The sequence below is a fragment of the Ranitomeya imitator genome, chromosome 2 (genome assembly GCF_032444005.1).
Source record: "Ranitomeya imitator isolate aRanImi1 chromosome 2, aRanImi1.pri, whole genome shotgun sequence".
Taxonomy (NCBI): Eukaryota; Metazoa; Chordata; class Amphibia; order Anura; family Dendrobatidae; genus Ranitomeya; species Ranitomeya imitator.
Genome location: NC_091283.1, coordinates 103,668,823 through 103,692,948, shown reverse-complemented (window position 1 = coordinate 103,692,948; position 24,126 = coordinate 103,668,823). Strand labels below are relative to the sequence as shown.

General features: G+C 47.7%; 1 protein-coding gene across 1 annotated transcript in view; it reads right to left on the bottom strand.

Annotated features, from left to right (window-relative positions):
- Nucleotides 1-14,252, bottom strand: part of SLC25A43 (solute carrier family 25 member 43) — a 59,166-nt gene extending 44,914 nt beyond the window's left edge. Inside the window, exon 1 of the mRNA XM_069747092.1 lies at nt 13,874-14,252. Coding sequence (XP_069603193.1) covers nt 13,874-14,145 — 272 coding nt within the window. The 5' untranslated portion in view covers nt 14,146-14,252. The remainder of the gene's footprint in view (nt 1-13,873) is intronic.
- Nucleotides 14,253-24,126: the final 9,874 nt, after the last annotated feature.

The following is a 24,126-nucleotide window of genomic DNA, read 5'->3' as shown; positions in this document are numbered from 1 at the left end:
AATCCGCTTTTGTTTTGTTGCTGGCGATCAACCCTCGGGCTTCCACCAGATCTTTTAATGTAGTCCTCTAACTTCTGGTAGTTGTTTTCCATTCATTCCTATCCTCCTGTAGAAGGTGTATCATATCCCGCTGTCTGACACCAGTGTAACGGGGTCTACCAAGCTGGGGTACCTCTTTCAGTACCACCCAGTGTTTCAGGAGGTCCACTCTGCTTTGGCTGGAGTCTGAATGAAGGACGCTGGCTGGAATTGCTTGGTTACATGGGTGCATATAAAAGATCACTGCTTCTCCACGTATTTCCAGTCTGACAACACTTTACTCACAGGACACAGAATATCACACAGATACAGAGGGCAGGCCAATAGAAAAGCAGCAGGCCAGACATACATTACAATAGCTGCAGGTGGCCGGAGCCTGCCGATATTTACTGTGGGAATTACAAAGGTGGGGGGCGGACAAAAGGGGATTATCGTGTCCCCTCTGCCCAGGGGCGCAGCCTGTGGGCTGATGCATTAGGGACATGCATCTCACATGGAACCTATTATACATACATATAACTGCACAACATATTCTGGGTGCTGAGTGGTTCCGTAACACGTAACAGCAGGTTAATACCAATTTGTGACATGACAAGTTCCTTCTAAATACTTCAATAAGAAGATTGAAACAGCTGCACTCACCGGATGGATCTTACTAAATATCCTGCACGTGCTACAATAAAGAAATATTTTATTTGTAAATGCAGAAGTTTCAATCTTTTGTATTGTATTTATGTGATGATCGGCTTAATCACTTCACAGACTCCTAACAATGCTGCATCAGCTGGTACGAGTGTAGCAGTGCCGACTTTCCCTATAGACTGGCTCTTGCGGTTTCAGAGACTTCGCTTTAGGCCGGGGTCACACTTGCGAGTGCAATGTGAGAAACTTGCATCGATACCCGACACTGCTGCCGGCACTCGAGACCGGAGTGTGCGGCTGCATGTATTTCTATGCAGCTGAATGCTCCGGTCCGAACCGCTGGTGGCAGTGCCGGGTATTGATGCGAGTTTCTCGCATTACACATGCAAGTGTCACCCCGGCCTTATCGTGCATGTTACACTGGAGGCCAATTCACACAGTGCAGTACATGCATTGTGGCTTACAATTAAGTGGACGGTGCTGCAGTTGGGAAGTCTCCTCGCTGCTAGCACACCTACACATACTAATGGGGATAAAAGGCAAAGCTGAGTGGGTGCATTAGGGGCATGGGATGGTGACTAGTTCCCAATGCAGCTCCGTCTACTTGACTGTAAATTGCCACAAGTGATCATTATAAACATACAGTAATGGCGGCACGCCACTGATTTAGTAACCTAATCTTACTGGTAGTTTCCTTTTAAGATGACAAACATATGCGCTTCATGTAGGGCTCAGTGTCAGTGATGCCTCATAAGACACAGCAGAGCTCAGGTTTGCAGGACAGGGAGGTGTTGTGAGCTCTGGTCCTCCCTTCCTGGCACAGAGGGCTGCCCTACAGTAATGGTACCGTTACACTAAACGATTTACCAACGATACGACCTGGCCGTGATCGTTGGTAAATCGTTGTGTGGTCGCTGGGGACCTGTCACACAGACAGCTCTCTCCAGCGCCCAACGATCCGGGGAACAACTTCGGCATCGTTGAAACTGTCTTCAACGATGCCGAAGTCCCCGGGTAACCAGGGTAAACATTGGGTTACTAAGTGCAGGGCCGCGGTTAGTAACCCGATATTTACCCTGGTTACCATTGTAAAAGTAAAAAAAAAAAAAAAAAAAAAAAAAAAAAAACACTACATACTTACATTCCGATGTCTGTCACGTCCCCCGGCGTCAGCTTCCCTGCACTGTGTAAGCGCCGGCCGTAAAGCAAAGCTGTGACGTCACCGCTCTGCTTTACGGCCGGCGCTGACAGTCAGTGCGGGAAGCTGACGCCGGGGGATGTGACAGACATCGGAATGTAAGTATGTAGTGTTTTTTTTTTTTTTAACTTTTACAATAGTAACCAGGGTAAATATCGGGTTACTAAGCGCGGCCCTGCGCTTAGTAACCCGATGTTTACCCTGGTTACCAGTGAACACATCGCTGGATCGGCGTCACACACACCGATTCAGCGATGACGGCGGGTGATCAGCGACCAAAAAAAAAGGTCCTGATCATTCCCAGCGACCAACGATCTCCCAGCAGGGGCCTGATCGTTGGTCGCTGTCACGCATAACGATTTCGTTAACAATATCGTTGCTACGTTACAAAAAGCAACGATATGGTTAACAAAATCGTTATGTGTGAAGGTACCTTTACCCAAGAGCATGGAGGAAAAACAGAACTGACAGTGATGAGCACATGCTCAGCCAGCCAGTTTACAATAGTAATAGTGTTATCAAAATATTCACAACACTAATACTAAGGCTATGTGCACACGCTGCGGAATTGTGTGCGGATTTTTCACACTGATTTTGATAAATCCGCAGGGCAAAAAACACTGCGTTTTTCCTGCGGATTTACCGCGGTTTTTGTGTGGATTCTACTGCGGTTTTACACCTGCGGTTTTCTATTATGGAGCAGCTGTAAAACCGCTGTGGAATCCGCACAAAGAATTGACATGCTGTGGAAAATAAACCGCTGCATTTCCGCGCGTTTTTTTCCGCAGCATGTGCACAGCGGTTTTTATTTTCCATAGGTTTACAAGGTACTGTACACCACATGGAAAACTACTGCGGATCCGCAGTAAAAACCGAAACGTGTGAACATGGCCTTAGTCCTCCACTACAGATCTCTTCCCCCAACAAAAAGTAAAACAGAGACCCCCAACAATATATAGGGGGGGGGGGGGTGTATGTTGTTAAGGCTGAAAACTATATTCTAAATGTGTAAGGCCGGCGTCACACAGCGTATAAAAATACAGTCCGTAATTTACGGCCGTAATACGCAGAAAAGTCCCCAAAATAGTGGTCCGTATCTCCTCTGTAGGCAGGGTGTGTCAGCGTATTTTGCGCATGGCATCCTCCGTATGTAATCCGTATGGCATCCGTACTGCGAGATTTTCTCGCAGGCTTGCAAAACCGACATACGGATATACAAGGGATCCATGTTCTCCAAAAATCATAAAAACACACATATATATATACACACACGTGTGTGTATAGTGTGTGTGTGTGTGTGTGTGTGTGTGTGTGTGTGTGTGTGTGTGTGTGTGTGTGTGTGTGTGTGTGTGTGTGTGTGTGTGTGTGTGTGTGTACGGTGGGGCAAAAAAGTATTTAGTCAGTTAGCAATAGTGCCAGTTCCACCACTTAAAAAGATGAGAGGCGTCTGTAATTTACATCATAGGTAGACCTCAACTATGGGAGACAAACTGAGAAAAAAAAAAAAAATGCAGAAAATCACATTGTCTGTTTTTTTAACAATTTATTTGCATATTATGGTGGAAAATAAGTATTTGGTCAGAAACAAACAATCAAGATTTCTGGCTCTCACAGACCTGTAACTTCTTCTTTAAGAGTCTCCTCTTTCCTCCACTCATTACCTGTAGTAATGGCACCTGTTTAAACTTGTTATCAGTATAAAAAGACACCTGTGCACGCCCTCAAACAGTCTGACTCCAAACTCCACTATGGTGAAGACCAAAGAGCTGTCAAAGGACACCAGAAACAAAATTGTAGCCCTGCACCAGGCTGGGAAGACTGAATCTGCAATAGCCAACCAGCTTGGAGTGAAGAAATCAACAGTGGGAGCAATAATTAGAAAATGGAAAACATACAAGACCACTGATAATCTCCCTCGATCTGGGGCTCCACGCAAAATCCCACCCCGTGGGGTCAGAATGATCACAAGAACGGTGAGCAAAAATCCCAGAACCACGCGGGGGGACCTAGTGAATGAACTGCAGAGAGCTGGGACCAATGTAACAAGGCCTACCATAAGTAACACACTACGCCACCATGGACTCAGATCCTGCAGTGGCAGACGTGTCCCACTGCTTAAAGGGAACCTGTCACCCCGTTTTTTGAGATTGAGCTATAAATACTGTTAAATAGGGCCTGCGCTGTGCGTTACTATAGTGTATGTAGTGTACCCTGATTCCCCATGTATGCTGAGAAATACATTACCAAAGTCGCCGTTTTCGCCTGTCAATCAGGCTGGTCTGGTCAGGTGGGCGTGTTCACAGCGCTCTTTTCTTCCCCAGCTTTCCGTTGGTGGCGTAGTGGTGTGCGCATGTCCAGAGTTCCGACTTCCCTGCGCCCACGTGAAGACACAGCGCGCGATCTGCGCTGTAATCCCTTGCATCGGTGGGGGCGGCCATCTTCCTGGGGCCGCGCGTGCGCAGATGGAGTGCTCTGCTGCACGGGGCTTCAGGAAAATGGCCGCGGGATGCCGCGCGTGCGCATTAGAGATCGCGGCGGCCATTTTCCCAAAGCCGAGATGCAAACTCGGCTTTGGGAAAATGGCCGCCGCGATCTCTAATGCGCACGCGCGGCATCCCGCGGCCATTTTCCTGAAGCCCCGTGCAGCAGAGCACTCCATCTGCGCACGCGCGGCCCCAGGAAGATGGCCGCCCCCACCGATGCAAGGGATTACAGCGCAGATCGTGCGCTGTGTCTTCACGTGGGCGCAGGGAAGTCGGAACTCTGGACATGCGCACACCACTACGCCACCAACGGAAAGCTGGGGAAGAAAAGAGCGCTGTGAACACGCCCACCTGACCAGACCAGCCTGATTGACAGGCGAAAACGGCGACTTTGGTAATGTATTTCTCAGCATACATGGGGAATCAGGGTACACTACATACACTATAGTAACGCACAGCGCAGGCCATATTTAACAGTATTTATAGCTCAATCTCAAAAAACGGGGTGACAGGTTCCCTTTAAGCCAGTACATGTCCGGGCACGTCTGAAGTTTGCTAGAGAGCATTTGGATGATCCAGAGGAGTTTCGGGAGAATGTCCTATGGTCTGATGAAACCAAACTGGAACTGTTTGGTAGAAACACAACTTGTCGTGTTTGGAGGAAAAAGAATACCGAGTTGCATCCATCAAACACCATACCTACTGTAAAGCATGGTGGTGGAAACATCATGCATTGGGGCTGTTTCTCTGCAAAGGGGCCAGGACGACTGATCCGGGTACATGAAAGAATGAATGGGGCCATGTATCGTGAGATTTTGAGTGCAAACCTCCTTCCATCAGCACGGGCATTGAAGATGAAACGTGGCTGGGTCTTTCAACATGACAATGATCCAAAGCACACCGCCAGGGCAACGAAGGAGTGGCTTCGTAAGAAGCATTTCAAGGTCCTGGAGTGGCCTAGCCAGTCTCCAGATCTCAACCCTATAGAAAACCTTTGGAGGGAGTTGAAAGTCCGTGTTGCCAAGCGAAAAGCCAAAAACATCACTGCTCTAGAGGAGATCTGCATGGAGGAATGGGCCAACATACCAACAACAGTGTGTGGCAACCTTGTGAAGACTTACAGAAAACGTTTGACCTCTGTCATTGCCAACAAAGGATATATTACAAAGTATTGAGATGAAATTTTGTTTCTGACCAAATACTTATTTTCCACCATAATATGCAAATAAAATGTTAAAAAAACAGACAATGTGATTTTCTGGATTTTTTTTTTCTCAGTTTGTCTCCCATAGTTGAGGTCTACCTATGATGTAAATTACAGACGCCTCTCATCTTTTTAAGTGGTGGAACTTGCACTATTGCTGACTGACTAAATACTTTTTTGCCCCACTGTATGTAAATATGTAAATATATATATATATATATATTTATATTTCATCCATCGCGAGATAGCAAAGCCGGCAATTGGATTACCGGCTTTAAAGCTATCTCCTTCCTAAACCCGACATGATATGAGACATGGTTTACATACAGTAAACCATCTAATATCCCCATTTTTTTGCATATTCCACACTACTAATGTTAGTAGTGTGTATGTGCAAAATTTGGGCGCTCTATTAAAATAAAGGGTTAAATGGCGGAAAAAATTGGCGTGGGCTCCCGCGCAATTTTCTCCGCCAGAGTAGTAAAGCCAGTGACTGAGGACAGATATTAATAGGCTGGAGAGGGTCCATGGTTATTGCCCCCATCCCCAGCTAAAAACATCTGCCCCCAGCCACCCCAGAAAAGGCACATCTGGAAGATGCGCCCATTCTGGCACTTGGCCACTCTCTTCCCATTCCTGTGTAGCGGTGGGATATGGGGTAATGAAGGGTTAATGTCACCTTGCTATTGTAAGGTGACATTAAGCCAGATTAATAATGGAGAGGCGTCAATTCTGACACCTATCCATTATTAATCCAATTGTTTGCAAGGGTTAAAAAAAACACATTATTAAAAAGTATTTTAATAAAATAAACACACAGGTTGTTTTAATATTTTATTGCTCTCTCAATCCACCTGAAGACCCTCGCTCTGTAACAAAGGAAAAATAAAAAAATAGAATTATTCTTACCGTTAATTCGGTTTCTAGGAGCCTTCCACGACAGTCACAGGAGGTTGTCTCCATACCCTAATGGGGGACAGGAAGCACAAGAGGTTAAAAACCCTTCCCACCTCCCATTAACCAATGACTTACAACTGAACCCATAGCACCGGTTACCTTTAGGTTCTCAGAATAAATATCCAAGAACATCGGGAGGGAATTAATGCTGTCGTGGAAGGCTCCTAGAAACCGAATTAACGGTAAGAAAAATTCTATTTTCTCTAGCAGCCTTCCACGACAGCCACAGGAGGAATACCAACCAATTCTGTATTTAGGGAGGGACCACAGCCTGAAGAACCTTTCGGCCAAAAGGCAAGATCCCGGTTGGACCAGAAGTCCAATCTATAATGCTTAGTAAATGTGTGTAGAGAAGACAATGTTGCAGCCCTGCAAATCTGCTCTGTTGAAGCACCAGCCCTTTCAGCCCAAGAGACGGAAGTAGATCTGGTGGAATGAGCCTTTAGGCCCGCAGGAATCGCAATATTCTGAGCTAGGTATGCTTCAGTAATGGCCTTCTTTATCCAGTTGGCAATGGTACTCTTCACTACCTTCTTGCCCTTGTTTCGGCCAGATAGATGAACAAAGAGATTTTTGTCAATTCTGAAGGATTTGGTTTGTTCCAAGTAGTATAACACTATATGCCGTACATCCAATGTATGAAATCTGTGTTCTTCCGGATTTGAAGGATTGTGACAGAACGATGGAAGGACTATATCCTGTGATCGATGAAATTCTGACACTACCTTCGGAAGAAAACATGGATCTGGTCAGAACACAATGGAATCATCTCTTATAGTAAGATAAGGTTCTCTAATTGAAAGGGCTTGTATTTCCCCCACTCGTCTTGCAGTAGAAATTGCAACTAAGAAGGCAGTCTTGCAGGATAGAAGCTGTGAGGAACAAGATGATAACGGCTCAAATGGTGGAGCCGTAAGGCCCTTTAGAACTATGTTTAAGTCCCATGATGGTACAACGATTTGTTTTCTTGGACAATGCCTTGATGCTGCGACCATAAACCTTTTTATCCAACGGTGACCTGCAAGGTCTTGGTCGAAGACAGAGCTCAAAGCTGATACTTGAACTTTTAAGGTACTTGGCTTCAGCCCCAACTCCAATCCTCTTTGTAGAAAATCTAATATTTGTGCGATATTAGGATGGAAAGGGTCAGGATTATGAGGATGACACCACGAGGAGAATCTCTTCCAAATTTTGCTATATATAGCATTGGTGACAGGCTTTCTAGACTTTTGTAAGGTAGAAATTACTGACTCTGAAAGACCTTTAGCTTTTAGTACCTGGGCTTCAATAGCCAGGCTGCCAGCTTGAACTTTTGCGGCTCCGGATGATAAAAGGGGCCCTGGCAGAGTAGATCCTCTGATAGAAAGATTGGACCATCCACCTTCAGTTCTCTGATGAGGTGATACCAGCTTCTCTTTGGCCATGCCAGAGCTACTAGAATTGTCTGGACTTGATCGTCTCGGATCTTCCGGAGGGTTTTGCAAGCAACGGTATTGGAGGAAACACATATGCTAGATGGAACCTCCATGTATGAGCAAAGGCGTCTACTCCCTGAGACCTGTCCTTGGGGTCTAAAGAGAAGTAGTTCTCGACCTGTGCATTCCGGCTTGACGCTAGAAGATCTATGTCGGGAAGTCCCCATCTGTCTGTCAACATTCTGAAAACATCCGCCTTCAGGCTCCATTCTCCTGGATGCAAATCGTGACGACTTAGGAGATCCGCATGAGTATTTACTGACCCTTTGAGGTGTATTGCTGATAGAGAGAGATGTTTCTCTGCCCAGCAAAGAATTCTGTTTGATATTGTTTTCAATTGATTGAACTTTGGACTCCCCTGGTGTTTTAGATGCGCTACAGTCGTCATATTGTCTGAGTAGACTCTGACATGTTGACCTATGATGAGACTGCTGGCGGCCAGAAGGGCCCTCTCCACTGCCATCAATTCTCTGAAGTTAGAGGACCTGGAGCTTTCTTTCCGATTCCAGAGACCCTGGAATGGGATTTGCGAGACAACTGCTCCCCAACCTCTTTGACTGGCATCTGTTGTCACCGTCACCAGCGGATCTTGTATCCAGTCTACTCCTTTTAGCAGGTTTTTTTGCATCGCCCACCAGGTTAACGAGGCTTTTACCTTCCCTGGAGTGTACACTCTTCTGTTCAGGAAATTTGGATTTCCGTTCCAGTTTCCTAGGATGTGTGCCTGCAGTACTCTGGAGTGGCTTTGAGCCCACTGGACTGATTGTATACAGGCCGTCATCGACCCCAGAAGAGACATTGCAGTCCGCAGAGTCGGAGACCGTTGTTTCTTGAAGTCTAGGACCTTGAATATCAGGTTCCTCTGGTAGGAAAGATTTTTGATTTCCCGAGTCCAAAAGGACTCCGAGGAATTTTATCACCTTTGATGGTAATAGTTGAGACTTGCTTAGATTGGGTTATCCAACCCAAAAGCTGTAAGATATTCAGAGTTTTGGAAATTCTCTGAGAATTTCGGCGGAAGGACCAATTATTAAAAGGTCGTCTAAGTACGGCACTATAGCGACGTCTTGGTTCCTGATGTGAGCTACAGCTTCCGCCATGACTCTGGAGAAAACCCTTGGGGCCGAGGAGATCCCGAAGGGGAGAACATTGTATTGGAAATGTAGGATTTTTTATTGAAGTGGACCGCAAATCTTAGGTATTTCCTGTGGCGAGGATGCATTGGAATATGGAAATAGGCATCCTTGAGGTCTATTGTTGCCATATAGGAATGAAGAGCTATTAGAGGGATGGCTGTCTTTACTGACTCCATTTTAAATTTGCAGTAAGTTATGTATTTCTTGAGAGCTTTTAGATTTATCATAATCCGAGCCTGCCCAGAAGGCTTTTTTACCATGAAGATACGGGAATAGTGTCCTTTCCCTTGCTCGTCTACCGGGACCACGGAAATAGCTCTCGAGTCTAGTAAGTCCTGTATTCCTGCCATCATCAGTTTTTGAGTCTCCCGAGATGACGGGGAGGTGACTCTTAAAATCCTGGGAGGAGGCGCATCAAACTCTAGCAGAAGACCCTGTTGGATGACACTCACTACCCAAGGGCTGGAGATATTCTGCCAACTGTGAACGAAGTTCGAAAGCCTCCCCCCTACCGGATCGGAGTCATTGTTTTTCTTGTTGTGTTTGTTGGGGAATAAGGATGTTTTTAGGTTTCCCCTTGGCATAACTCCACCTCCCAGTTTTCCCTTTCCCTTTACCCTGGGAGGGCTGGGGCTGGGAGGGTCGAAAAAACCGCTTCCTGGGAGGTCTTTGTTCAGGAAGAGTTTTCTTTCTGTCCGTGGCTTTTTCCAGGATGTCATCTAATGAGGGCCCAAACACATAGTCACCCTTAAAGGGAATGGAACAAAGTTTTATCTTTGAAGTGACGTCCCCACTCCACATTTTTAGCCAGAGAGCTCTTCTGGCTGAATTTGTCTGGACTAGAGATCTGGCGGCCACACGGATGGATTCCAGTGAGGCGTCTGCAAGGAACCCAGTTGCTCTATGTAAAATAGGCAAGGAGTACAACACTTCTCTCGGGGTACCCTGAGAGATGTGGTTTTCTAGCTCTTCTATCCAGCGGAAGAGAGAGCGGGCCACGCAGGTGGATGCAATATTAAATCTGAGGGCCGAGGTAGAAGTTTCCCAGGATTTTTTGAGAAGGCTCTCAATTTTCCTATCTAAGGGGTCCTTTAACTGGGAAGAATCCTCAAACGGCAGAGCCGTCTTCTTAGCCACTCTTGCCACCTGAACATCTATTTTGGGGATGTTCCATTTGATTGAATCCTCATCTAGAGGAAACCGATTGTTAAAGTCTGAAGGAGTAGTTAGCCGTTTCTCAGGCAGTTCCCACTCATTATTGATCATGTCTATGATCCTTTTATGCACGGGAAACCCAGGTTGTTTTCGGTATGTATACCGAATAATTCGTCTTGTATAGACTGAGGAACTGGTTCCTCTTTTAGCCCCATAGTATTCCTCACTGCAGACACTAATTCCTCAATGTATTCAGAGGAGAAAAGATATTTTCTAATTTCCGCAGATTTATGGGGTAACATCTTCCCATTTGACTGAAGATGATGTATAAGACCCTTCAGACTCTGACCCGGAATATTCCTGGATTTTCCTCTTTTTGGGAAGTGATGGACCAGGTGAGGACGGTGGTGGTGGTGGAGGGGGGCGAGTGTGGCCAAAGAGGTTTGGACCTCTTGTCTAACCAGGGAGCGAATTTCTTCAATTAATGAAGGGTGTTCCACCCGGACTACTTTATCCGTACAAGGTTGGCACAACTTTTTCTCCCAATTTAAGGGCATTTTCACATTACAGGTAGCGCATTTGCGTTTAGTAACGGTTCTAGGACCAGGCTTGACTCCCTGAAATGAGAGAGGAAGCGGTGTAAGAAGGTATACTTAAAACTACCTTTAAACGGGACCCATCTCTGCCGCACTTACTGAGGCTTGAGGAGCGCTGGGCTCTGCAGCTGCAGGGCAAGACGAATCCATACTTACAGCAGGCTTACCTGAGACGTCTTCGCAGCTTATATAGAAAATAAGACTGCACCAGCGTGTGGCAATTAGCCGCCCCTCCCCCTCTGCGGTCCTAGGCAGGCGTGCGAGGGTGCAGCGTGCATCACACGCCGTTCGGTAGTCCATAACGCTGGACAGGATATCGCTCCTATGCAGAAGCGACGACCCGGAAGTAGAGCACCACGTGACTTCCGGGTCGCCGAACAGCGCGCACAGGAGGGGGAGACACTGGAGAGCCCAGGGAGGCCTCCAGGATGGGCTCACCGGTCCGCTTTATCCCCCAAGAGGACGCAGGAGGACCGGGAATGCGGTCCCGAATCCAGAAGAGACGGGAGCATAACGGAGGAGGAAGCCCTGAGGGCCCTACCACCAATGCCCGGCAAGAAATATAAAAGGTACAACTGCAGAGCCGGCCACGCAGCGCACCAGGAACCTCTCCATGCCCATGGGGGACAGGAAAGACACTGGTTAATGGGAGGTGGGAGGGGTTTTTAACCTCTTGTGCTTCCTGTCCCCCATTAGGGTATGGAGACAACCTCCTGTGGCTGTCGTGGAAGGCTCCTAGAAACCGAATTAACGGTAAGAATAATTCTATTTTTTTATTTTTTCCTTTGTTACAGAGCGAGGGTCTTCAGGTGGATTGAGAGAGCAATAAAATATTAAAACAACCTGTGTGTTTATTTTATTAAAATACTTTTTAATAATGTGTTTTTTTTAACCCTTGCAAACAGTTGGATTAATAATGGATAGCGGATAGGTGTCAGAATTGACGCCTCTCCATTATTAATCTGGCTTAGTGTCACCTTACAATAGCAAGGTGACATTAACCCTTCATTACCCCATATCCCACCGCTACACGGGAATGGGAAGAGAGTTGGCCAAGCGCCAGAATAGGTGCATCTTCCAGATGTGCCTTTTCTGGGGTGGCTGGGGCCCAATAACCATGGACCCTCTCCAGCCTATTAATATCTGCCCTCAGTCACTGGCTTTACTACTCTGGCGGAGAAAATTGCGCGGGAGCCCACGCCAATTTTTTCCGCCATTTAACCCTTTATTTTAATAGCTAGAGCGCCCAAATTTTGCACACACACACACACTAACATTAGTAGTGTAGAATATGCAAAAAAATGGGGATATGAGATGGTTTACTGTATGTAAACCATGTCTCATATCATGTTGGGTTTAGGAAGGAGATAGCAAAGCCGGGAATTGAATTACCGGCTTTAAAGCCATCTAGCGCTGGATGAAAATATATCTATTCTATGTGTACACATTTATTCTACCTATCCTATTCTAACCTGTCAGTGTGATTTTACTGTACACCGCACTGAATTACCGGCTTTTCTATAGAACACCGCTGCGTATTTCTCGCAAGTCACACTGCTGGTCCGTGTGTAATCCGTATTTTTATAGACTTTCATTGTATTTTTTGCTCAATACGGTGACAAACACAGCATGCTGCGATTTTCTACTGCCGTAGAAGCCCGTTTAATACGGATCAGTAAAATACGGCTGATAGGAGCTGGGGCATAGAGAATCATTGTACCGTATGCAATCCGTATTTTCAGCACCTCTCTTACGTCCGTAAAACACGGTAGTGTGAGGCCGGCCTAACAGTCCATGAGCCCAAATCTAAGGGACAGTCAGGGGGCAGCAGCAGCAATCCCACCCCGAGCACGATGAAGATGATAGTGTTACAAATACTGCATGGTGTCAAATATAAAGAAGGCAGCCCTCCAAGACAGTAAAGGATACAACACCAGGGGTACTTCAGTGACCTATCACAAAGGATAATAGAGTACATCCACTTTTTGTACACTTTACTTCGAGTGCTGCCTGCAGTCTTTATATACTGGACCTCAGGCCGCTGCACAAGGTCTGCACCCAGCACTCCATGGTGCGGCACTGAGTAATCTACCATATAGAGGAAAAGACTGAGCTCTTAGGGTATGTGTCCACGGGCCATATTACATCCGGAATAGCTGCGGATTGAACGCTGCGTGGAGCCGCAGCGTTCAATCCGCAGCGTTCAGATGTTACAGCATAGTGGAGGGGATTTTATGAAATCCCGTCTCCACTATGCGTGGTAACACGCATCCGGCGGCCCTGCGATTCCGGCGCGTCTTTTTAGATCGCAGCATGTCCGTTTACCTTGCGGTGACGCTGCGCCGCCGCAAGGTAAAACACAGGGCCCTATGTGTGGTGTGCGGAGATTCCGGATGTGTGCAATGAACACATCCAACATCATCGCGTCTCCAGAAGGGGGCGGAGCGAGTTTTCCGCTCTGCCCAAAGCGCCTGCCATTCTGAACGTGGACACGTACCCTTAAACTGGCAGCATCTACTGCCCTATGTGTCCCATCAGCCTGCTGTATAATGACATCAGGACCAGCTGGCGCGCATCACGGCAAAGCAGGAGACAACCAAGTGAAGGCCACGATCACACCTTCAGTACTCATAAGCCAAAACTGGCGACATGCTTCTATTATACTTTTCCTCTGATTGTTCCTCTCCTGAGGTAAGACTGATGTAGAAACCTGGCCAAATAATCAACGTGTGCACGTGGGCTAACAGCGATGTGGAGGCCATGGCGGCGTCACCCTAACAGCGAGGCCGTGGCGGCGTCACCCTAACAGCGAGGCCGTGGTCCTCTCATAGCAGGACTGCGTCAGGCTATATGGCCACGTACACATGTATCGGGTGATACATTCTCATCACACAGGCCATATACAGAAGCACAGGCGGATGTGGGACAACACGCAGCCCCCAGTCTGTGCCCCCAGTAACGTGAGGAGCATGCGCACCCTACCCTTACCTGTGGTAGGCGGACAGCTGCACGGCGCTGTAGGGGAACAGGCGCACACAGGCGGTCAGGTTACCCTTCCAGAAAGCCTTCATGCCCTCCGCCCCGTGCAGCACCGGGAAGGCGCGCAGGAAGCCCTGCTTGGAGTGGAAAGTCCCCACCTGTGTGAGAATCTTCACCACGTCCAGAGGAGCAGTGGCGGAGCGGCTCAGCACCCCCGCCAGCCCCACACACAGCGTGCTCTGCCAGCCGGTGAGCCGGGAGTCCCGCTTTAAGGTCGCCATATGCCTTGTACGTAGAAGCCGCTGTCAGCAGCTCCGACACATGACCGCTCTCACCAGCAGGCGGCACATACTGCACAGTGCACAACATCAGCTGTCAGCGCCGCCTCAGACGCAAGTGTCTGATTGGCTGCCAGCAGTTCGGAGTTCTCTTCGCTATCATTGGACAACGAAATGAGCCCCGCCCCTTGTGGTTCCCGAACCAATCACACATGACGCTATCATTGTATCAATGGCAGGTAACTCGCGCCGAGCGCTGTTACGTTCGGTGACGTTCTGCTGTGCGGTGTACGTGCGTCCTGTGCTGGTCAGCTGCGGCCAAGCGGACTCGGCAGTGGCACTACTGGTGGTCAGGACACAGGTCCGGCCGCGCTGCTGCATAGTGAGGGCGCTCGCAATCCATCCACAAGGCACCGCGACAAGGCAGAAACAATTGGATTCTTGCGACTTGTCACATTACTTTGCAGGTGGCAATGCGACTCCAATCACCTTACAATGCGATGTAGCAGCGGCATTAGGGTCTTTGTTCTCACGACCTGTGTTGCAGTACTGTCTACACAATACCTCGGGTTTGCGTTTCACCATCGCATGTAATGATTCTCTCACGTTGCGACCTCCTGCGACAGGGACTGACGCGACTATTGCTTCCTAATGTGTTGCATATTCTGTCACTGGCTGCATGTTGCCCACATCTCACTTCCATAGATTTCACTGCAAATCACGTGACTTACGCCTGCAATTTGCTATTTCATTGACCTTATTACACTTGGACCCGTGCAGCAGAAATCTGTGTGAGCCGCTCACATTTATGCCTCAGGTCACCTGTAGCCGTCCAGCGTCACCCCATCCTGGCCGTGTCACCTGTAGCCATACGGCGTCACCCCACCCTGGCCGTGTCACCTGTAGCCATCCGGCGTCACCCCATCCTGGCCGTGTCACCTGTAGCCATACGGCGTCACCCCACCCTGGCCGTGTCACCTGTAGCCATCCGGCGTCACCCCATCCTGGCCGTGTCACCTGTAGCCATCCGGCGTCACCCCATCCTGGCCGTGTCACCTGTAGCCATCCGGCGTCACCCCATCCTGGCCGTGTCACCTGTAGCCATCCGGCGTCACCCCATCCTGGCCGTGTCACCTGTAGCCATCCGGCGTCACCCCATCCTGGCCGTGTCACCTGTAGCCATCCGGCGTCACCCCATCCTGGCCGTGTCACCTGTAGCCATCCGGCGTCACCCCATTCTGGCCGTGTCACCTGTAGCCATCCGGCGTCACCCCATTCTGGCCGTGTCACCTGTAGCCGTCCATCACCCCGTCCTGGCCGTGTCACCTGTAGCCGTCCATCACCCCGTCCTGGCCGTGTCACCTGTAGCCATCCGGCGTCACCCCATCCTGGCCGTGTCACCTGTAGCCGTCCATCACCCCATCCTGGCCGTGTCACCTGTAGCCATCCACCACCCCATCCTGGCCGTGTCACCTGTAGCCATCCGGCGTCACCCCATCCTGGCCGTGTCACCTGTAGCCGTCCACCACCCCATCCTGGCCGGTCACCTGTAGCCATCCGGCGTCACCCCATCCTGGCCGTGTCACCTGTAGCCATCCATCACCCTGTCCTGGCCGTGTCAGCTGTAGCCATCCGACGTCACCCCATCCTGGCCGAGTCACCTGTAGCCATCCACCACCCCATCCTGGCCGTGTCACCTGTAGCCATCCACCACCCCATCCTGGCCGTGTCACCTGTAGCCATCCGGCGTCACCCCATCCTGGCTGTGTCACCTGTAGCCATCTGGCGTCACCCCATCCTGGCTGTGTCACCTGTAGCCGCTCATCACCCCATCCTGGCCGTGTCACCTGTAGCCGTCCGTCACCCCATCCTGGCCATTTACAGACATGTCACCTGTACCCGTCCGTTACCCCTTCCTGGCCGAGTCACCTGTAGCCGTCCGTCACCCCATGCTGGCTGTCAACCTGTAGCAGTCCATCACCCCATCCTGGCCGTGTCACCTGTAGCCGTCCATCACCCCATCTTGGCCGTGTCACCTGTAGCCGTCCGTCACCCCATGCTGGCCGTGTCAACCTGTAGCAGTCCATCACCCCGTCCTGGCTGTGTCACCTGTAGCCGTCCATCACCTCATCTTGGCCGTGTCACCTGTAGCCGTCCATCACCCCGTCCTGGCCATGTTACAGACATAGTAACATAGTTAGTAAGGCCGAAAAAAGACATTTGTCCATCCAGTTCAGCCTATATTCCATCATAATAAATCCCCAGATCTGAGTCCTTCTACAGAACCTAATAATTGTATGATACAATATTGTTCTGCTCCAGGAAGACATCCAGGCCTCTCTTGAACCCCTCGACTGAGTTCGCCATCACCACCTCCTCAGGCAAGCAATTCCAGATTCTCACTGCCCTAACAGTAAAGAATCCTCTTCTATGTTGGTGGAAAAACCTTCTCTCCTCCAGACGCAAAGAATGCCCCCTTGTGCCCGTCACCTTCCTTGGTATAAACAGATCCTCAGCGAAATATTTGTATTGTCCCCTTATATACTTATACATGGTTATTAGATCGCCCCTCAGTCGTCTTTTTTCTAGACTAAATAATCCTAATTTCGCTAATCTATCTGGGTATTGTAGTTCTCCCATCCCCTTTATTAATTTTGTTGCCCTCCTTTGTACTCTCTCTAGTTCCATTATATCCTTCCTGAGCACCGGTGCCCAAAACTGGACACAGTACTCCATGTGCGGTCTAACTAGGGATTTTTACAGAGGCAGTATAATGCTCTCATCATGTGTATCCAGACCTCTTTTAATGCACCCCATGATCCTGTTTGCCTTGGCAGCTGCTGCCTGGCACTGGCTGCTCCAGGTAAGTTTATCATTAACTAGGATCCCCAAGTCCTTCTCCCTGTCAGATTTACCCAGTGGTTTCCCGTTCAGTGTGTAATGGTGACATTGATTCCCTCTTCCCATGTGTATAACCTTACATTTATCATTGTTAAACCTCATCTGCCACCTTTCAGTCCAAGTTTCCAACTTATCCAGATCCATCTGTAGCAGAATACTATCTTCTCTTGTATTAACTGCTTTACATAGTTTTGTATCATCTGCAAATATTGATATTTTACTGTGTAAACATTCTACCAGATCATTAATGAATATGTTGAAGAGAACAGGTCCCAATACCGACCCCTGCGGTACCCCACTGGTCACAGCGACCCAGTTAGAGACTATACCATTTATAACCACCCTCTGCTTTCTATCACTAAGCCAGTTACTAACCCATTTACACACAATTTCCCCCAGACCAAGCATTCTCATTTTGTGTACCAACCTCTTGTGCGGCACGGTATCAAACGCTTTGGAAAAATCGAGATATACCACGTCCAATGACTCACCGTGGTCCAGCCTATAGCTTACCTCTTCATAAAAACTGATTAGATTGGTTTGACAGGAGCGATTCCTCATAAACCCATGCTGATATGCAGTTAAACAGTTATTCTCATTGAGATATTGAGACATGTCACCTGTAACTGTCCGTTACCCCATCCTGGCCGTGTCACCTGTAAGCCGTCCATCACCCCGTCCTAGCTGTGTCACCTGTAGCCATCCGTCACCCTGTTCGGGCCATGTTATACACGTCACCTGTACCCGTCCGTTACCCCGTCCTGGCCGTGTAACACACATGTTGTTACCTGTACCGGTCTGTCACCCCGTCCTGGCCATGTCACACATGTTGTTATCTGTACCCGTTCATCACAACCACCCTGTCTCGCCTTACCCCTATAAAGCAGAAAATGCCGCACTCGGTGTCTTGTGAGAGCAGCCGGCAGCGCTGATGCTGACTGTTAGGGCTCATTCTCACATGCGAGAAACTCAGATGAGTCTCGCATGGTAATACCTGGCAATGCACCCGGCACTCAGGTGCAAAGCGTGCGGCCGTGTAGCAATAATCTTTTTTTTTTTATTTTTTTTTATAATCTTTTTTATTTTTATATAGCGCTAACATATTCCGCAGCGCTTTACAGTTTGCACACATTATCATCACTGTCCCTGATGGGGCTCACAATCTAGAATCCCTATCAGTATGTCTTTGGAATGTGGGAGGAAACCGGAGTGCCCGGAGGAAACCCACGCAAACACGGAGAGAACATACAAACTCTTTGCAGATGTTGTCCTGGGTGGGATTAGAACCCAGGACCCCAGCGCTGCAAGGCTGCAGTGCTAACCACTGCGCCACCGTGCTGCCCATACATGCAATACATGCAGCCGCACGCTCCGCTCCTGAGTGCTGGGTGCAGTGCCGGGTATTGACATGTTAGACTCATCTGAGTTTCTCACATGTGAGAATAAGCCCTTAGCAGTAGCATAGCTACCGGGGGGTAGAGGGTGCCGTCGCCCCGGGCCCGGTGCTCAGAGGGGGCCCACCCGGAGCTATGCCACCGTAAATGTATCGGCGCGCGCAGCGCGCCGATACAGTTACCTTCTGCGCCAGAGCAGGGAGAATTCATCTCCCTGCTCTGCCGCCGGCTGCTATGGGTGTTATGAAAGGCAATTCAGTACTACAATGGACATAGCGGTCAGAGCACATACAGTGATCTGACAATAACCCAAAATCATAGAACGAGCTCTGAGACGTGGGAACTCTGCAGACCGCAATCCCTAATCCTCTCCAAACAACACTAGAGGCAGCCGTGGATTGCGCCTAACTCTGCCTATGCAACTCGGCACAGCCTGAGAAACTAACTAGCCTGAAGATAGAAAATAAGCCTACCTTGCCTCAGAGAAATACCCCAAAGGAAAAGGCAGCCCCCCACATATAATGACTGTGAGTTAAGATGAAAAGACAAACGTAGAGATGAAATAGATTCAGCAAAGTGAGGCCCGACTTTCTTAACAGATCGAGGATAGAAAAGGTAACTTTGCGGTCTACACAAAACCCTAAAGAAAACCACGCAAAGGGGGCAAAAAGACCCTCCGTACCGAACTAACGGCACGGAGGTACACCCTTTGCGTCCCAGAGCTTCCAGCAACAAATTAGACAAGCTGGACAGAAAAACAGCAAACAAATAGCAAAGAAGAACTTAGCTATGCAGAGCAGCAGGCCACAGGAATGATCCAGGGAAAAGCAAGTCCAACACTGGAACATTGACAGGAAGCGAGGATCAAAGCATTAGGTGGAGTTAAGTAGAGAAGCACCTAACGACCTCACCAGATCACCTGAGGGAGGAAACTCAGAAGCCGCTGTACCACTTCCCTCCACCAACAGAAGCTCACAGAGAGAATCAGCCGAAGTACCACTTGTGACCACAGGAGGGAGCTCTGCCACAGAATTCACAACAGTACCCCCCCCTTGAGGAGGGGTCACCGAATCCTCACCAGAGCCCCCAGGCCGACCAGGATGAGCCACATGAAAGGCACGAACAAGATCGGGAGCATGGACATCAGAGGCAAAAACCCAGGAATTATCTTCCTGAGCATAACCCTTCCATTTAACCATTTCTAGAAACACGAGAATCCAAAATCTTCTCCACAATATACTCCAATTCCCCCTCCACCAAAACCGGGGCAGGAGGATCAACAGATGGAACCATAGGTGCCACGTATCTCCGCAACAATGACCTATGGAATACGTTATGTATGGAAAAAGAATCTGGAAGGGTCAGACGAAAAGACACAGGATTAAGAACCTCAGAAATCCTATACGGACCAATGAAACGAGGTTTAAACTTAGGAGAGGAAACCTTCATAGGAATATGACGAGAAGATAACCAAACCAGATCCCCAACACGAAGTCGGGGACCCACACGGCGTCTGCGATTAGCGAAACGTTGAGCCTTCTCCTGGGACAAGGTCAAATTGTCCACTACATGAGTCCAAATCTGCTGCAACCTGTCCACCACAGTATCCACACCAGGACAGTCCGAAGACTCAACCTGTCCTGAAGAGAAACGAGGATGGAACCCAGAATTGCAGAAAAATGGCGAAACCAAGGTAGCCGAGCTGGCCCGATTATTAAGGGCGAACTCAGCCAAAGGCAAAAAGGACACCCAGTCATCCTGATCGGCAGAAACAAAGCATCTCAGATATGTTTCCAAGGTCTGATTGGTTCGTTCGGTCTGGCCATTAGTCTGAGGATGGAAAGCCGAGGAAAAAGACAAGTCAATGCCCATCCTACCACAAAAGGCTCGCCAAAACCTTGAAACAAACTGGGAACCTCTGTCAGAAACGATATTCTCTGGAATGCCATGTAAACGAACCACATGCTGGAAGAACAATGGCACCAAATCAGAGGAGGAAGGCAATTTAGACAAGGGTACCAGATGGACCATCTTAGAAAAGCGATCACAGACCACCCAAATGACTGACATCTTTTGAGAAACGGGAAGATCAGAAATAAAATCCATAGAGATATGTGTCCAAGGCCTCTTCGGGACCGGCAAGGGCAAAAGCAACCCACTGGCACGAGAACAGCAGGGCTTAGCCCGAGCACAAATCCCACAGGACTGCACAAAAACACGCACATCCCGCGACAGAGATGGCCACCAAAAGGATCTAGCCACCAACTCTCTGGTACCAAAGATTCCAGGATGACCAGCCAACACCGAACAATGAACCTCAGAGATAACTTTATTGGTCCACCTATCAGGGACAAACAGTCTCTCCGCTGGACAACGATCAGGTTTATTAGCCTGAAATTTTTGCAGCACCCGCCGCAAATCAGGGGAGATGGCAGACACAATTACTCCTTCCTTGAGGATACCCGCCGGCTCAGACAAACCCGGAGAGTTGGGCACAAAACTCCTAGACAGAGCATCCGCCTCCACATTTTTAGAGCCCGGAAGGTACGAAATCACAAAGTCAAAACGGGCAAAAAACAGCGACCAACGAGCCTGTCTAGGATTCAACCGCTTAGCAGACTCAAGATAAGTCAAGTTCTTATGATCAGTCAATACCACCACGCGATGCTTAGCTCCTTCAAGCCAATGACGCCACTCCTCGAATGCCCACTTCATGGCCAGCAACTCTCGGTTGCCCACATCATAATTTCGCTCAGCAGGCGAAAACTTCCTGGAAAAAAAAGCGCATGGTTTCATCACTGAGCAATCAGAACCTCTCTGCGACAAAACAGCCCCTGCTCCAATCTCAGAAGCATCAACCTCGACCTGGAACGGAAGAGAAACATCTGGTTGACACAACACAGGGGCAGAAGAAAAACGACGCTTCAACTCTTGAAAAGCTTCCACAGCAGCAGAAGACCAATTAACCAAATCAGCACCCTTCTTGGTCAAATCGGTCAATGGTTTGGCAATACTAGAAAAATTGCAGATGAAGCGACGATAAAAATTAGCAAAGCCCAGGAACTTTTGCAGACTTTTCAGAGATGTCGGCTGAGTCCAATCATGGATGGCTTGGACCTTAACAGGATCCATCTCGATAGTAGAAGGGGAAAAGATGAACCCCAAAAATGAAACCTTCTGCACACCAAAGAGACACTTTGATCCCTTCACAAACAAAGAATTAGCACGCAGGACCTGAAAAACTGTTCTGACCTGCTTCACATGAGACTCCCAATCATCCGAGAAGATCAAAATGTCATCCAAGTACACAATCAGGAATTTATCCAGGTACTCTCGGAAGATGTCATGCATAAAGGACTGAAACACTGATGGAGCATTGGCAAGTCCGAATGGCATCACTAGATACTCAAAATGACCCTCGGGCGTATTAAATGCAGTTTTCCATTCATCTCCTCGCCTGATTCGCACCAGATTATACGCACCACGAAGATCTATCTTGGTGAACCAACTAGCCCCCTTAATCCGAGCAAACAAATCAGATAACAATGGCAAGGGGTACTGAAATTTAACCGTGATCTTATTTAGAAGGCGGTAATCTATACATGGTCTCAGCGAACCATCCTTCTTGGCTACAAAAAAGAACCCTGCTCCTAATGGTGACGATGACGGGCGAATATGCCCCTTCTCCAGGGATTCCTTCACATAACTGCGCATAGCGGCGTGCTCAGGCACGGATAAATTAAACAGTCGACCTTTTGGGAATTTACTACCAGGAATCAAATTGATAGCACAATCACAATCCCTATGCGGAGGTAGGACATCAGACTTGGGCTCATCAAATACATCCCGGTAATCAGACAAGAACTCTGGAACCTCAGAAGGGGTGGATGACGAAATTGACAGAAATGGAACATCACCATGTACCCCCTGACAACCCCAGCTGGACACCGACATGGATTTCCAATCTAATACTGGATTATGGGCTTGTAGCCATGGCAACCCCAACACGACCACATCATGCAGATTATGCAACACCAGAAAGCGAATAACCTCCTGATGTGCAGGAGCCATGCACATGGTCAGCTGGGTCCAGTATTGAGGCTTATTCTTGGCCAAAGGCGTGGCATCAATTCCTCTCAATGGAATAGGACACTGCAAGGGCTCCAAGAGAAACCCACAACGCTTAGCATACTCCAAGTCCATCAAATTCAGGGCAGCGCCTGAATCCACAAATGCCATGACAGAATTCGATGACAAAGAGCAGATCAAGGTAACGGAAATTTTGACTGTACCGTACCAATGGTGGCAGACCTAGCGAACCGCTTAGTGCGCTTAGGACAATCAGAGATAGCATGAGTGGAATCACCACAGTAGAAACACAGCCCATTCAGACGTCTGTGTTCTTGCCGTTTAACTCTGGTCAAAGTCCTATCGCACTGCATAGGCTCAGGTTTAACCCTGCTGTTCTGTTTAGATTTCACATACACCTGTACTGTTCCCGGTCATTTTTGACCGTCCTTATAAAATAATCATTTTTAGCTAATCTAAGTGGTTTTTTTAAACAGTTTTTGCACTATTATATTGCTTGTGAAGATGGTTGTTCAAATACCAGAAAAAAAAAATAAATACAAAGCTTGTTTTATATTTTTTTTATATCCAAAAGGGAACATGGTATTTTTTCGATTTTTGTAAAAATTGATTATTTTTGCAGATAAAAAAAAAATCTTGATCTAAATGTTAACTATAAGTAATAATATCAAACATTATGTAGATATACTTTTTTCAAAGGCAAAAAAAAAAAAAGCTTTTTTCTCTATAAAATGGCAAAAAACGTTGTTTTTTATACACTTATACTGTTCCCAGTCATTTTTGACCGGACCTAACAAAGTTGTGATTTGTACCTAATTCAAGTGTTATTTGATTACCTGTTGCATTGTTTTACTGTATGTGAACATGGTTTTCAATAATCAGATGAAAAATTAAATCAAAAACTTTTATTTTTTGAATCAAATAAATTAACATTTTTTGCAATATTTGCTTCATATTGCACATAAAAACTTTTCTTTATTCTAAACTATATACAAACTTTTCAAAAAAAAAAAAAGGTTTTTTGTCAAAAACAAATGATAAATGCGATCAATGTATTACTTGCATTGATCACATGTATAATTTACATGACGCTTGCACAAGTATTTTGCACATTTGCAACACATAATATTAGATTTATGGTTACTGGACGTTGGACAGAATGAGCATCTTTTTCGCTTGCAGCTGGTTGCGATGGTGGAAGCCGTTTCAGTATCAGTGGTGGTCGAAGCTGTTGGCTCGCCGTCTCCACCATGCTCTCGAATTTGTCGGGCCACTTTTTCTGCACTCTCATTTCTTGGATTTCGTGGCCGTGTTTTTACATATGGATTAGTGAGAGACTTCCCCAATTCCTCAATAAAAAGCCGTCGTTTGTGTAATTTTTTTTCTTGCCATTTGGGGTTTATTTCCCGCCACAATACAAAGGCATTATAGGCAGATACATCGATCAGGTTGTAAAAGAGAATCATAGGCCACCTATTTGTTTTTCTTTTACATGTATACGTGCCTACAAGCTGGTCTAATGTGTCAACAGCACCTTTAGTGGCGTTATAGTGAAGAATCATGTCTGGCTTTCTGTCATCTCTCTCACTTATTTTTGCAT